At 38.8% G+C, this 13,120-nt stretch overlaps 1 protein-coding gene across 2 annotated transcripts; it reads left to right on the forward strand.

The window, feature by feature from the left end:
• The first annotated feature begins 7,875 nt into the window (after window positions 1–7,875).
• Window positions 7,876–10,605, forward strand: LOC105255114 (mating-type protein A-alpha Z4-like). 2 transcript variants are annotated; one of them, XM_020028649.2, is made up of 5 exons: window positions 7,876–8,721; window positions 9,176–9,326; window positions 9,756–9,959; window positions 10,095–10,173; window positions 10,282–10,605. In XM_020028649.2, exons 1-3 carry the CDS (start codon window positions 8,161–8,163, stop codon window positions 9,941–9,943), a joined length of 900 nt encoding a protein of 299 aa, XP_019884208.1. In that variant the 5' UTR covers window positions 7,876–8,160; the 3' UTR covers window positions 9,944–9,959; window positions 10,095–10,173; window positions 10,282–10,605. The 2 variants fall into 2 exon arrangements, with proteins under 2 accessions (XP_019884208.1, XP_011262513.1); XM_011264211.3 differs by having other exon boundaries at window positions 10,095–10,152.
• Window positions 10,606–13,120: the final 2,515 nt, after the last annotated feature.

A 13,120-nucleotide genomic window follows, 5' to 3' on the forward strand; every position in this document is an offset into this window, starting at 1 on the left:
GGAGAGGGAGATTATGAACACCTTTCATACCCTTCACATGTCGCTTGAGATTTTATTGAGAAACTGCAAAGTTTCCATCAATGAATGCTGTCGTTTCGCCGATTACTCGTCCATAATTGGAATCCATTCGATTATAATCGAGAAGACTGCTATAAAAATCTCGATCGATTTAAAATCGCTTGAATTCTATTACCCAATAAAATACAATTGTGACTCGCAAACTTTTATTCGGCAATTTTGCCGAGCGAAATGCATCAATATTCGCGACACAATCCGCTTTGTTTAGAGCAAACACCTATCTTTCAATCGCACATTCGCGTCTCTCTCCGGCGGAATACAAATTTTTACGATGCAAATGATTCCCTCGTCGAATAGACGCGTCTTGTCGGCTCTCAATACCCTTCTAATTAAGTCGCGCGCGGCTGAAGCGTTATTAGTGCACCGCGAGAGAGAGGAGAGGACCGTCTCAGGGATAAGGCGGCCTCTATTAAAGTCGACGCGTTGCGCCGTGGAAAATATCGCGCGGCGTCGCATAAATATCGCGAGCGTAAGAGCCAATAATAAAATCGTAAAAGTGGCTCGCGGAGTTCAAAAGAGAAGGCGCGTCTCTCTCGATCTCTCGAGAGCCTCCCCGCCCTCGTTCAGTTGAACGCTCGCGATATTTAAGTCTCGCTCGCTCCTTCGCTAATGGCGCAGCGGCGGCCTTTGCGCTCGCGTATGAAAAAGAAAGAGAGGGAGACTCATTAAGCGCTTCCTTCTCCCCTTTGACCGGCTTCCTCCTCGCGGATGTTGATACGGGAGCGCGCGCGTAAAACACGCACACACGCACCAAGCTAGGCGCTCGACCTCGGTCGCTCCAATTCGCCGGTTAATTGGGCGACATTTTCGCCGTACACCTTTTTTACGCTCCTGGCCTATCTCAACGAGCTTATATTCCCCGTCGAGGCATAAATTACGGCGATTACCGCCGGCCACTGGAATACGCGAACTCTTTCTCTCTCTCTCTCGTCTTGTCGGGAACCGATTCGGCTCGCGTTAATTATCGGCTTCCCATATAAGTTTCCGCCGTTTCTATCGGACCCTTTCGAGAACCGACGTTGCCGATAGAGAAATAAACGCTCGCGTTATGACTCCAGTCGTTAATACGCTCCTGGCGTGCCGTTGCTCGTCGCGCGCGACTTGATGCGGCACTTAAAAAAGGCGCTCTCGCTACTGGTCGGAGCATCGGAGATCGTCGGCTAGATTGCGGAATTTTTTTTCCTTTTGATATAATTTTTTTTTTTCAGTTTCTCTCTTTGCTCCAGAATCGTCAACTACTAACGCGAAGAAGCGACGTGCGATGTATATCCAACAGGTGCACGAGATAGTTATCTACGTTAGGGTTAGCATAAAAATTCGAGACGCGCAGAGGCTGCAACAGATGCACCGTCTGAAACGAACGAGTATCAACGAATGACGAACCGGGCCGAATAAGAAGTTTATATCCTACAAGTTTATATCCGCGCAGGTTCATCGAGTAACGAAGTTGAGGATTTACGAGGTTCTATCGCGAGCAAAATCGCGCCGACGTAGCCGTTCGCTAACGTGCATTCGGCCGAGTTTAGAGTCCGAGCGAGCTGCGGGAGCGACGACCTGTTTCTGCGAGAAAAAAACGCGAAGCATCGTATCCGATATAGAGTGATAACAGATTTATCGCGACCAACGAAGAGGCATTCGCTCAGGAAGGAAGCAAATAAAAGGAAATTTCGCGCTAATGCGTGAATCAAGTAGGGCATTTATTTCGCATCAAGCGCAATCGTGGAATCAATTTGTCATTAGAGAGATCTCTGTGGCGAATTCGCGTTCCTCGAGAAGCAATGCAGCGTCTTTTATACAAGATGTAACCGAGATATGTGATTAGAACCGAAGAACGAATCCAAGAAAATGATACCTTTTTTCTCTGGCAAATAAATGAAATAAATTAACCCCACACACGACTATCACAATCATTCTTTTCATCACAGACTTACTATCATTCTCGTACACAGAAAAAAAAAAGTGTCGAACTTGTATACTTAAACTAACGCGTTCATTGTTTCGTGTATACGCAACAATTTATAATCTTCTTAGAAGAATTTAATAATTTTAAATTTTAACAATAAAATAGTCTTATTTTAATATTGTAATGGTCGTCTCAAGAATATATAATTATTTAATTCTGCTTTAAGAAAATTATAATCTTTGATTTAAAAATGTTATTTTCTATCTAACATTGTTACTTTTCTAAACAAGAAAATTAAATCTTAAATCATAAGAATATATTTTTCTTGATTGAACTCTATAAAATGGCTTCATTCAACTAAGCAATTATATTTTTCTTTAATTAACGCAATATAATCTTATTTCAAAATTTCCATGCTAAAGCTAAATATATTTTCAAAACAAGAATATCCTTTTTTCTGTGTATATATTATAAAATAGTTATAAAATAGTATATATTATAAAATAGTTTTTGGACAAAATCACTTTGAAAAATTATTTCTTCTTACCTTGTTCGTGAAAAGCTTTATATAACCCTGCCTCACACTCTATTAGACACGTGGCTTTAGGAGAGAAACTTACATCTCCGTTACGATTACCCGCAATGGTATCAATGAAAGCTTAATGGATCCTCTGTCGCTTTCTATCAGGGATACTGTCGACGTGCAGTCGCGCGTGGCAAAAACGGAGGATGCAAGGTGCATAGGTGGAATCGCGACAGGACGGGACACCCGTAGGATCCTGAATAACGGCGTGCTTTTTTCGGGACGCGGCCTTCGTGTTGCTCTCTGTGCACGTGGCGTATATATCTCGGCCGACACATAAATTTATCACGAGGCTGATCAACGCTAATAAGACCAGCAGCCACGCGCTGTCTTTCCAACGAATGCGTCTCGACCAGTTTCCCAATATAACCGGCATTTTTCATCGGGCCGAGCCGATTCCTCCGTGTGCGACTCGTCCGATATCTCTCTCCGAACGGTAGCTCGTTCGGAACGACAAACTCGTTTTTCGTATCCGCCATTCAAATTGCTTGCCACTCGCAATCTTGGTGAGCGTCGCATCAATTACTCACGGCTGATACGGTCTCGTAATAAATATAATCACTCTGCTTATACATTAAATATCCCGAGATCGATTTAGAATAGTGCGTACGACAAAGGGAATTTAAGCAATAAACTTATTTTCCCATCATCAGCTTGGACTATTAGACGGGTAAAATAATAGACGAATATAAATTCGCATAAAAATATAATTTATAATAATGCTCGAAATTGTTCTTAATTCGCTAAACCGCACTCATCTGCCATCCATGCTAAGAGGATTCCTTTCTACGCGTGACATTTCATTCCATTTCAAGTATCGTTCGCGACTCTTGATATATTAGCGCAATTTTATCTCGCGTCCAATAAAGACGCGCGAGTACTGATAAAAAACGAGATACGCTCTACCAATTACTCTGGCAATCGTCCTCGTTCTGTCGCGAGCTTCAGCGACAACCGCCATTCGGCCGTTCGCTCCAAAGACAAACACGATGTGCTATCTATTGAAAGCGGCGCGAGACATAGCGTACGGCCTGTATGCATGTATAAACGTCCCGGGAATCTACGCGATGCCAATCCTTCGCCACCACGAGGACGACCGGACCCTGTCTGTCGTCTCGCCCCTCTCTTTTCTTACCTGTCTTTCTCTCTCTCTCCCTCTCTCTCTCTCTCTCTCCCGCAGGCGGTCGCCCGGAGCAGGCGAGAACAGAACCGCAATTTGCGTAATTGCGATGCACATCCTTCCCCTGTATGCATCGCGAAGACAGCGGTTACGATACGACCCTCCCGCGGCCCTGGACACCCCGTCGTTCTCCGTCGTCTCCCTCTTTGTCTCTGTCCGTCTCGCTTGATCCCGACCGTATCTTATAAGGGCGATAGATGGAAATTTTGCAGCGATGCGAGAGAGGGAACCTCCCCGAGCCATTCCGGAGCGCAGATAAAGATGCGACTCGGTGCGAGCGCGATGCCAATTAGTTACATTCACGCCTCAGTTTCTGCGCTAGGCACAGGTGCCAGGGGTGTGATTTCCGATGCCGGTAATCGCGATTTCGCGTCGCGGCGTAATGTCGATCAGCAAGAAAACGAGAGAGAGAGAGAGAAAGAGAGAGAGAGGTAGCGTCCTCCGCACATATTCACCGGTTGTGCGCTCCGCAAAAAATGTGCGTAATAATATTATAATTTATAGAACGATCCCCTCGCGCGCTCTCGATCCGAGGATACGAAAATGCCGGCGGTGCGTAAATCGCGCGGTGCATGTTCAACGGAAACATGCGTCTCGAGCAATAGGACGTCCGCGCGGCGTGGTATTAATTTTATTTATGGCGGATGGTGTTGCAACACAAAAGTAATAATTCCGATAAGATGAAGGCGCGAGCTGCGTCGCGAGGAGAAGCGCTTCGTATGCGAATCGCTCGGGGCAACTTCTGGACTTTTAACAACGAAGAGCGAGTCTCTCGTCTATTTACGCGCCATAAGGAAAGGACGGTGTCTGTCTGATTTTATCCGTGTTTTAACGACTTTGATGAAAAGATATTATACACTGTGTTTTATGAAGCGGTCATACCGGATACGCTATGACTTTAAATAGCGAGCGTCTCGCGACGATTCATTTTTGCTCGACACTCCGCACCTCGTCCAGAATTATTTTCGCATACATTTATGTAACGTGATAAATAATGACTTTGCAAGCTCACAGACACATTAGTCTCTTTAGAGCGTAAATCGATTTTCGGACAGCCAGTAATTATGCTATCAATCTAATCAAACGGTCGCGTAAATATTCCGATCATGGACTTGCGGGACGCGCGTTACATCGCAAATTGGATGCACATATTTTACGAGGAGCGCGAGTGATTTAATACCGGTGGAATATACCGGTAGTTAGGTACGAAATTGCGACAGACCACGTATTGCCTCCTCATTTTATTCTTCGTCAAGATCGACGGCGTGTAAAAAAAAAGGATGGCGGAAAAGATGCTCGTTCCGGTCGTGTGACACGCGAAATCGTATTTAAGAGACGCATCTGTGTTCGACAATGTTCGCATTTTATGTGCCGCCTTCGATAATATGATGATTATTCAAATTCAGGTACAAATGGACGGTACAGTGGTACATAATTCGCTTGAAAAAATTGTAAATAAACAGAGAATAGTATTTTATAGAAAATCAAATTTTTGCAGAATTTTGCAATTTTAATAGATAAGATTCTTAAATCATTAGTTTTCATTTTGGAAAAAATTGGATCTCATTGATATGATTAACACGATTGTATTGGACATAACTGTCGAAATTGAATGTCAATTTGTACAATGATTATTTAATTTATTATCTGATTTCCTTATGCAAATAAATATAATATTAAAATTGCATGCTGCGTTGGAAGAGTAAAGCAAAATAAATAGAATAAAATTCATACTTATAAATTTGTATTACTATGTTTATCAATTATCTTGATCATAATTGAATGCACAAAATCAATGTGACACATAAATCTGGAATATTGTTAATTGTTAAATTTGTAATCAGAAATGTTTAACGAAATGTATTTTAAAAATTTACAGAGATTAAGGAACTTGTTTTGTTACAAACAAAATTATATGTATGTCGATAATGTATTTCACGGATTGTATTCTATTCTCGATCGTTGCTAGATAGACTCTCGTCATGTATTCCGCGTGAACGTACATTTTCTCATTTCCTGGAATTTTCAATTTCCTCGTATGCTAATGGATACTCTCGTCATTGCGTATTTCCTGCACGTATCGCTATTTCACGGCTTCCTAAATTTTCTGATATGTCAATAGATATGCTCTCGGTTGTGCGTGACTCGCGTGCGTATTCGCGCGAGCTGATCGCGAGGCACACGCGACTGCAGGAATGACTCGCGGGCGCGCCCTGTGCATCTCCCTCCGTGTGTCGGTGCACTCCGGACGCGAGATCGGCAAATCTAAGATCGTGCAACTGGTGTCCAGTGGCGTGTCCGGTACGTTGGCCGGCGCGAGCGGGAGCTGGCCGGACGCGAAGAACGAAGAGTGAAGGATGAAGGTGCCCGGGGATGGGAAGACGATGGAGAGGCCCCCCCGAGGAAGATGGGGAGGGGTGGAATGCGCGGCTCTCTCTCTCGAAGGAGGAGTTGTCGGCGGTGAAAAATCACGCATCCCGCCACCACTGCCACGGCCAGAAAGCGCAGCATCTGCTCTACATACCCTGGCTCTCAACCTATCTACCTGTTACGTTCGCCGTTGTCGGCCGACCTGTAAAAATCGCTCAATCGGTGACCTCGAAGCGTATCTTCGCACCCGTCGTGCATGCGATAATCGATTTACCCGGGCTCGCTTCGCAAGCTCCTCGAAATAATTGTGCCGCGCGAGATAATTATGGCTTTCACAGATTATGAACTTATCGTTCTCCTTGTAATACTTTGATGATAAATTTACTCTTTTGTTGATTCGGCCAAAAATGAAGAGAACGTTAAAAATACAGAAAAAAATCTGGATTCAAAGAAACTAAATCGTACGACTTATATACAATATTTTAATAATTGCACTATTTAATTGATACAATCATATATTTAAAATCTATCTATAATTGATAGAAATATTTTTTATATTAAACTTCATATACTGCCGAAAGCTAATAGGTATGGAACCTGATAAACGTATACATCTACTCTTTTTACACATTTTATATGCATTTCTTATGTCATTATTTCGCTTGATAGAGCCTTTGTTCGCGCATCCGATGGATAATCGCAGTTATTTTTAAAAGAGCCTCTCGCGTGCAATCTTCGAGCTTCTGAAGACACGAGGGAGTTCATCAATGAGAACCTCGAAGAATCGGAGTAGCAGAGCAAGATATACGTGCGCTGGTTGTGCTACCGGTCGGTCGGGTCGGGTCGCTGTTCTCCCGTGTTTCATCTCTCTCCCTTTTGCTCTGTTTTGCCTGTTGCTCTCTCTCTCTCTTCCTCTTTTCACCTCCCGGCTTATCCCGCTCACCCTCGCCCTTTCTCCCCTTGGCCGCCTTCCCCTTTCCCTCACCGCTGCCGCTCACCCTCTCCCACAAGAGTTGTTGTTCGACTGTTTTATTACTTTTATAAATGCCGCCGCCACACGATGCTACTACTACCACTCGTCCTGTCGCGGCGGGCGTTTCCTTTGTTGGTCCACCATAGTCCATTGTTGCTCGCAGAAAGATGCGAATTTTAATTTGATATTGTCTAATATTATTTATGTATGCACGCGGTTAGAGAAACCGAGAACTGCCGCACGGTTGCTTCCATTCAATAGGAAACCATAGTCACATCCATTCCGACGACTCAACATCGAGAACTTTGCGTTCGTCTGAATTCTGTTTCGCGATTCTGTGCACTCGTGTGCACTATTTTACTCGGATTTGCCATCATGCGGCTTTCTTTGAATAATAAATTTGAAAGCAAATAAATTGGATAAAGTTTTTTAATGATGTTTTCGCACAGCTGTTTACGACACAACTATTATATTTAACACCTAACATTATTTATCATATCGATTTTAACGTGCATTGCACAGTTCAGAGCTTTTCTCCTCGCAACTTATGTTCTGAGAAGAAAAATCTTACTCTCCCAATAATACCTGACCTATTCGCGAGTATTCTTGGCCGTCCTTCAATGTGCTCAAAACCCCGTGGCAAATCATCCGTTCACCATAAGCATAATCTAATTACCGACATGTGCGAGGTGTCCACCGACGAGCGATCTTGCGAGGCAGACTTGCGCGTACGTGCTTGGTCCACCTGGAGAAATCAATATTACAGACAACATCCAGGTTCACTTGGAATTGCTTGCTCGACGCGCAACAGTTGCGTCGAGACGAGGAGAGAGATACGAGTCAGAGTGCATCATCGTCGCGTGCACATATCATTGTTGAGACAATAACAATTGAATTTGCAAAGTCAATCGACTCGTAATTGTATATTGATTAGCTTTCGATTGGAGGAAGCCACGCAAGTTTAAATGCCGCCTGAGCCGCGTTGCCATGGAAATGTACGACAGACTTTGCACCGGCTGCGAATTGACAATATTTAAGTAAACAACGCGGTGCGATCTCGACACTTTGGCAGAATGACGGAGAAACGATTGTCCTTGGGCATTAACGTTAGCATTCTACTGATACTGACGATATTCGGGGTGCTTCTGTTCTTGCCTTTGCGACTGTTATTCGACACGAATTATTCCGATCAGGATCCAAACGAGGATGAAAACAATGTCAGTGACCTGGCTGACTCGGCGAAAGAAAAAGAGCTCATGACACCGATGGATTATCGAAGATTAAAACGCTGCCCGAATCTACGATATAAGGATCGCTTGATGTCGGTCTTTCTGAGCGATTACGATGAAAATTGCATGTACAAGCAGAACGAGCACGATGATGACGAGGATGACGACGATGATGACAGCGACTCTGAAGAAGAAGATAGCAGGGAGGATGAAGAGGATGAAGAGAAAACGTGTGTAGCCAAGAGAGGCATCGACGAAGAACTGAAAGAAAACGCTGAAGAGATCTTGAAGACGCGTCAGATGAAGTCCATCACAGTGGCAGGTCACATACTCGTGACGATGTTGCTCGTATCAGTCATAGCTGCTCTCATTGAAGTACTGCGAATACGCTTCGCCAGAGAAAAAGTATTGTGCCACATATTACAAATATTTTTGCCTCTTGCGTTGAAACTTAGTATCATTAAAATATCCTTGTATGTTATAACTTGTCAGCGAAAAATCTCTTTGAAAAAATATATGTTTTTAAAATCTTCTGCTCGCGCTTCTTGAAGATAATACAATATGACTTTGCATATTGTTCTAAAAATAAAGTCATATCGTTTGATACTTTATTTCAACGCATATAATTACACTATTTTTAACTATTCACTATTCAATTTTTGCACGTTTTCAAATTTAAATTCGAATTAAGTTTTCAATAATTTTGCACCGCACAAAATTAATTGCGATATTCGGCAGAGACTGACGGATAAGCGCTTCGCTTTTCCTCGCGGAGCTAATAAAGACCGTCTCTCGATGCTCGGATAGACACGCATACGTGAAAAAACTATTGCACCTTTTCTTTTCAAAAATGCATAAGGATTCGTCTAGGGCAGGCACGATTATCTCACGGAGGTGTTCCTCCAGCGTGGACCAACCCGCCACAAGACGTCCCATTTTAAGAGAATTAATTAGGAGTCAAAGGTCTTTTGAGATACCTGGAACACCCCGTTCTGCTTTACGTTTGTTAGGTATGTGTGGAATAATTAATTATAATTTTTTTATATTCTACAATTATACAGGAAAAAGAGATATCTATATAAAAAATCGATTAATTTATATTTTACATAGATTAGTTTCTTTACTCTAATAATACTTTGCATATTGCATTAAAGATGTTTTATACATTTTTGAGAGAGAACGAGCTAGAGAATTAAAATATAGTTTGTAATAATTACAAATTAATATAATTCAAAATATTTAATAATAAATAAAAAGTGTATACTCCATTTATATTTAATTCTGTTAATTGTCAACCTTTTTTTGGAAATGATATCTTTGATTGAAATATTATTGGCAAAAAAGTATCTAACTCGAATGCAGATTATAGCAAAGAATACAAAGTCATTTTAATTCGATTAGCGGCAGACGTAAGAATAAATTTAATTATCTATCCTCAGGAGCACGACCACCCCCGCTCATCCGCCGCTCCTCGTTTCCAACGCCACAAGCGAAGCAAGTTGCTACTTCGTCTGTTTGTGGGACACCAAGTCGGTTGACGCGGCGTCCATCTGCTGAATCGGAGGAAGATATCGGGATTGTCATCAATGCTCTTCATCATCGTACCCGTTTAATCCGACGTCACTAAGGCGGCACGAGGATAGGTAGAGATGCGTTACATATATTTCGAGTTGTACTCTTTCGACATATGATGTAATCTTTGCAATTTTTATTGCCTTGACAAGCATGTCACTTTATATATGATAAATGATAGATTAAACATTTAATTTTTTTTCCAGTGGTATTTTTTTGGTTCATCGAATTCTTTGCATCTGCATCGATGACAACACTAACAGGGTAGGCATTTTGGACTATATGGTATGCTCTTTAATAAAATAATTTTTAAAGTTAGATAAAAAGTGACGTATCGATACATTTTGAAAAAAATTGAATTAATCAGTCAACGAGATTTTTCCTTGTCAACAGGTCATATGCAACGCACAACGATCACGTCCAATAATCTTTCTTTTACATTCGTGCAACGTCTTTCATGGAAAATCCTTCGCTGAGTAACAGATCCACAGTTGTATCCTTCGATTTAATCCGTTCGACGACTTCACAAGGGATATAGGGAATTATCTTGCGGCGATCCCTTTTTACATGCTCACCATTCTACTTTTTAACTAAATATTTTGATATTAATTTAAAATAAAACTATTAATATATGGAATGAAAATTTAAAATCAAAAGATATTACAAAGCACGATTAAAAGCTTATCATATTATCATAGCACATCTTAAGACCAGTATGCATATAATATAATAAAATAATCTTTATTTTTCATGTTGTATAACACAATATTTTAAAACACATAATCAAACAAAAATTAACTACAATTATTATACAACTTAACTAATAATGATTTATTAATGTAATAATGATATGATAAAAAATGTATACATTAGAAAATAGTATTTCTAAATTTATCCACAACTATTAAATTAATGATAACCACAATCATTTTTGTTGTGGTTAATCTGAGAAATAACTATTTTTTTAAAAATATTCTGCTGCATATTTTCCTCGAGATCTTATATATTAAATAGAATAAATACATGTGCATTTTCAAAGTGACAGTACAACGATTTAATATTCTTATTCGTGTATACAACGTTTATCATATTTCTTTAATACACATTTATACATATTCTCTTTATAATATAAAAATCTATTAATATATTAGTACATAAAAAAATTCAAGAAGAGTTACAAAAATTGTTTGCTCTGAAAGTCATAATAATGAACCATCATGCACAAAAGTGCAGGTGAGATTATAACTTTAAGATTTCTTAAGAATTTTCAAGATTGTAAATAATTTCGAAAAAAAAAATTATTCCAAATGTATTTTCATAATCAAAAGGTATAATTGTGTATCTGTATCAACGAACCCTCCATAAGCTTATACCTGCGACCATCTTGCCTCTTGTGTCTTTCTCTATGTGATATGTGTAAGATATAATTACAAATTATATAGATTATATATTCATATATATCATATACTATGTTACTAATCACAAACATAATGTGACTAGCGACTACGATTACGTTTTCAAAACTGTGATACGCTCTTTCACATTTATGTCATTGCACAAGATACATGAAAATGAAAAAAATATATTCGTGTAAAAAAATAAAATATTTCCAGAATATACCTTTTTATTATTTTACTGTCCATTACAGATAATAGTTGTAGATGAATGGAATGTTATGTATTTTAATTAATTCAAGAGAATGGATACTAAAAGTTAAATAAAGTATAAACATGTAATTGAAGAGAATATAAAAATGATCTTTTTCTCTCTTTTTTTTAATGCTGTCTTTATATCTCTTCTCTATAATTTATATTTAAAAAAATAGAAAAAAATAAACATGTGAAAAGATTGATATTCTCTTATAATGTTCTTAATTAATATTCTCTTATAATATTCTTAATCAGAGAGAAGACTGAGAGATGTCGTGGCCCGCTTTTAGGTGATCCATGGAAGCGATACTCCCTCTGTGGACATTAAAAACGTGGACATGAAACTACAAAGCCAATGTCCACGAATATTCTCAGAGGATAATATATATGTCCCTCTGATAATATAAATAATATAAATAAAAATATAAATAATTTACTTAATAATAATTTATTATATAAAAATATTAGTATGTTTTCTCTCTGAATGCTATTATTTATTTATTTATGTGTCTTCTTTTTCTTCTCTGAACATCATTTATTTATTTATTTATTTATTTAGCTCGCTCTAAGTCAGTCTTTTAAAATACAAAACTAAATATTATGAAATTTGACTTCGGAAAAGTGCGGTAAAACAATCAAATAAATTCAAATCATTAACATAACAAAAGGTTCCATGATACATCAATCGTTTAATTAATTTAAAATAAAATATATATACCTCTATAATTTAAAATTCCGCGTGTATATATAGTACGTAAAATATTTCGGCAGAGAATTATCAATAATATCATGTTTGGCCTTAGCGACGTATAGCAAGCACACTATACATGTCACGGCTTTGTTATCATTCGCACGGTGACTCTCGAGTAATAAAGTAGTGATGAGAAACGCTTCGTATATTATAATTTTTGTATTAAACACGATTACGATTAGCGTCAAAATATAATTTACTATAAATATTAATAAGTATTAATTAATTAAAAAATAATTAACGACATGAAATTCTATCGCAACGATAAATCTATATCGAATCGCATTCATTCACTACTGCAAATAAAAATTGAAACAGGGGATACATAAAAGGGCATAAGAAAATTAATTATGTTATGTTCTTTCATATTGATGCTTATTATAATGATATTTCCTCAACAATATTAGAATTAAATATATTTCGACCAATGTTTTAAATATTCTCAATCCTTGTCAATTAAACAATATATAATTTAATCGAGAATCGATAAAATGATAGGAATGGTTTAATAAATAATCAATTAATCTTAATCAATAAATTAAAATACTTCTATAATTTAATATTCCGCGCACAAATATTTTATATTACAGAAAATATTTCAGCAACGAGAGACTTATCAATAACACCGTGGTCGACCTTGATAAACAGTATCGCGCTATTGTGACACGGCTTTATTATCATTCGCACAGTAACCTTGAGTAGTGACGAGAGAGACGTTTCACATATTATGAAATTTTTTCATTACATAGTCAACTTTAACGATATAAACAGTACCGGAATAATGTTTCTGACTTACGATCATTCCCTCAGTGGCCTTCGAACAGTGAGGTAG

Source organism: Camponotus floridanus, unplaced genomic scaffold (genome assembly GCF_003227725.1).
Source record: "Camponotus floridanus strain SB8 unplaced genomic scaffold, Cflo_v7.5 scaffold18, whole genome shotgun sequence".
NCBI lineage: Eukaryota > Metazoa > Arthropoda > Insecta > Hymenoptera > Formicidae > Camponotus > Camponotus floridanus.

Excerpts from the sequence above, each read along its gene's own strand:
- LOC105255114 (XM_020028649.2), top strand. The coding sequence starts at position 8,161 with ATGACGGAGAAACGATTGTCCTTGGGCATTAACGTTAGCATTCTACTG. Across the intron at positions 8,722-9,175 it reads TACGCTTCGCCAGAGAAAAA|GATTCGTCTAGGGCAGGCAC; the intron begins GTATTGTGCCAC and ends AAAATGCATAAG. Across the intron at positions 9,327-9,755 it reads TTCTGCTTTACGTTTGTTAG|GAGCACGACCACCCCCGCTC; the intron begins GTATGTGTGGAA and ends ATCTATCCTCAG.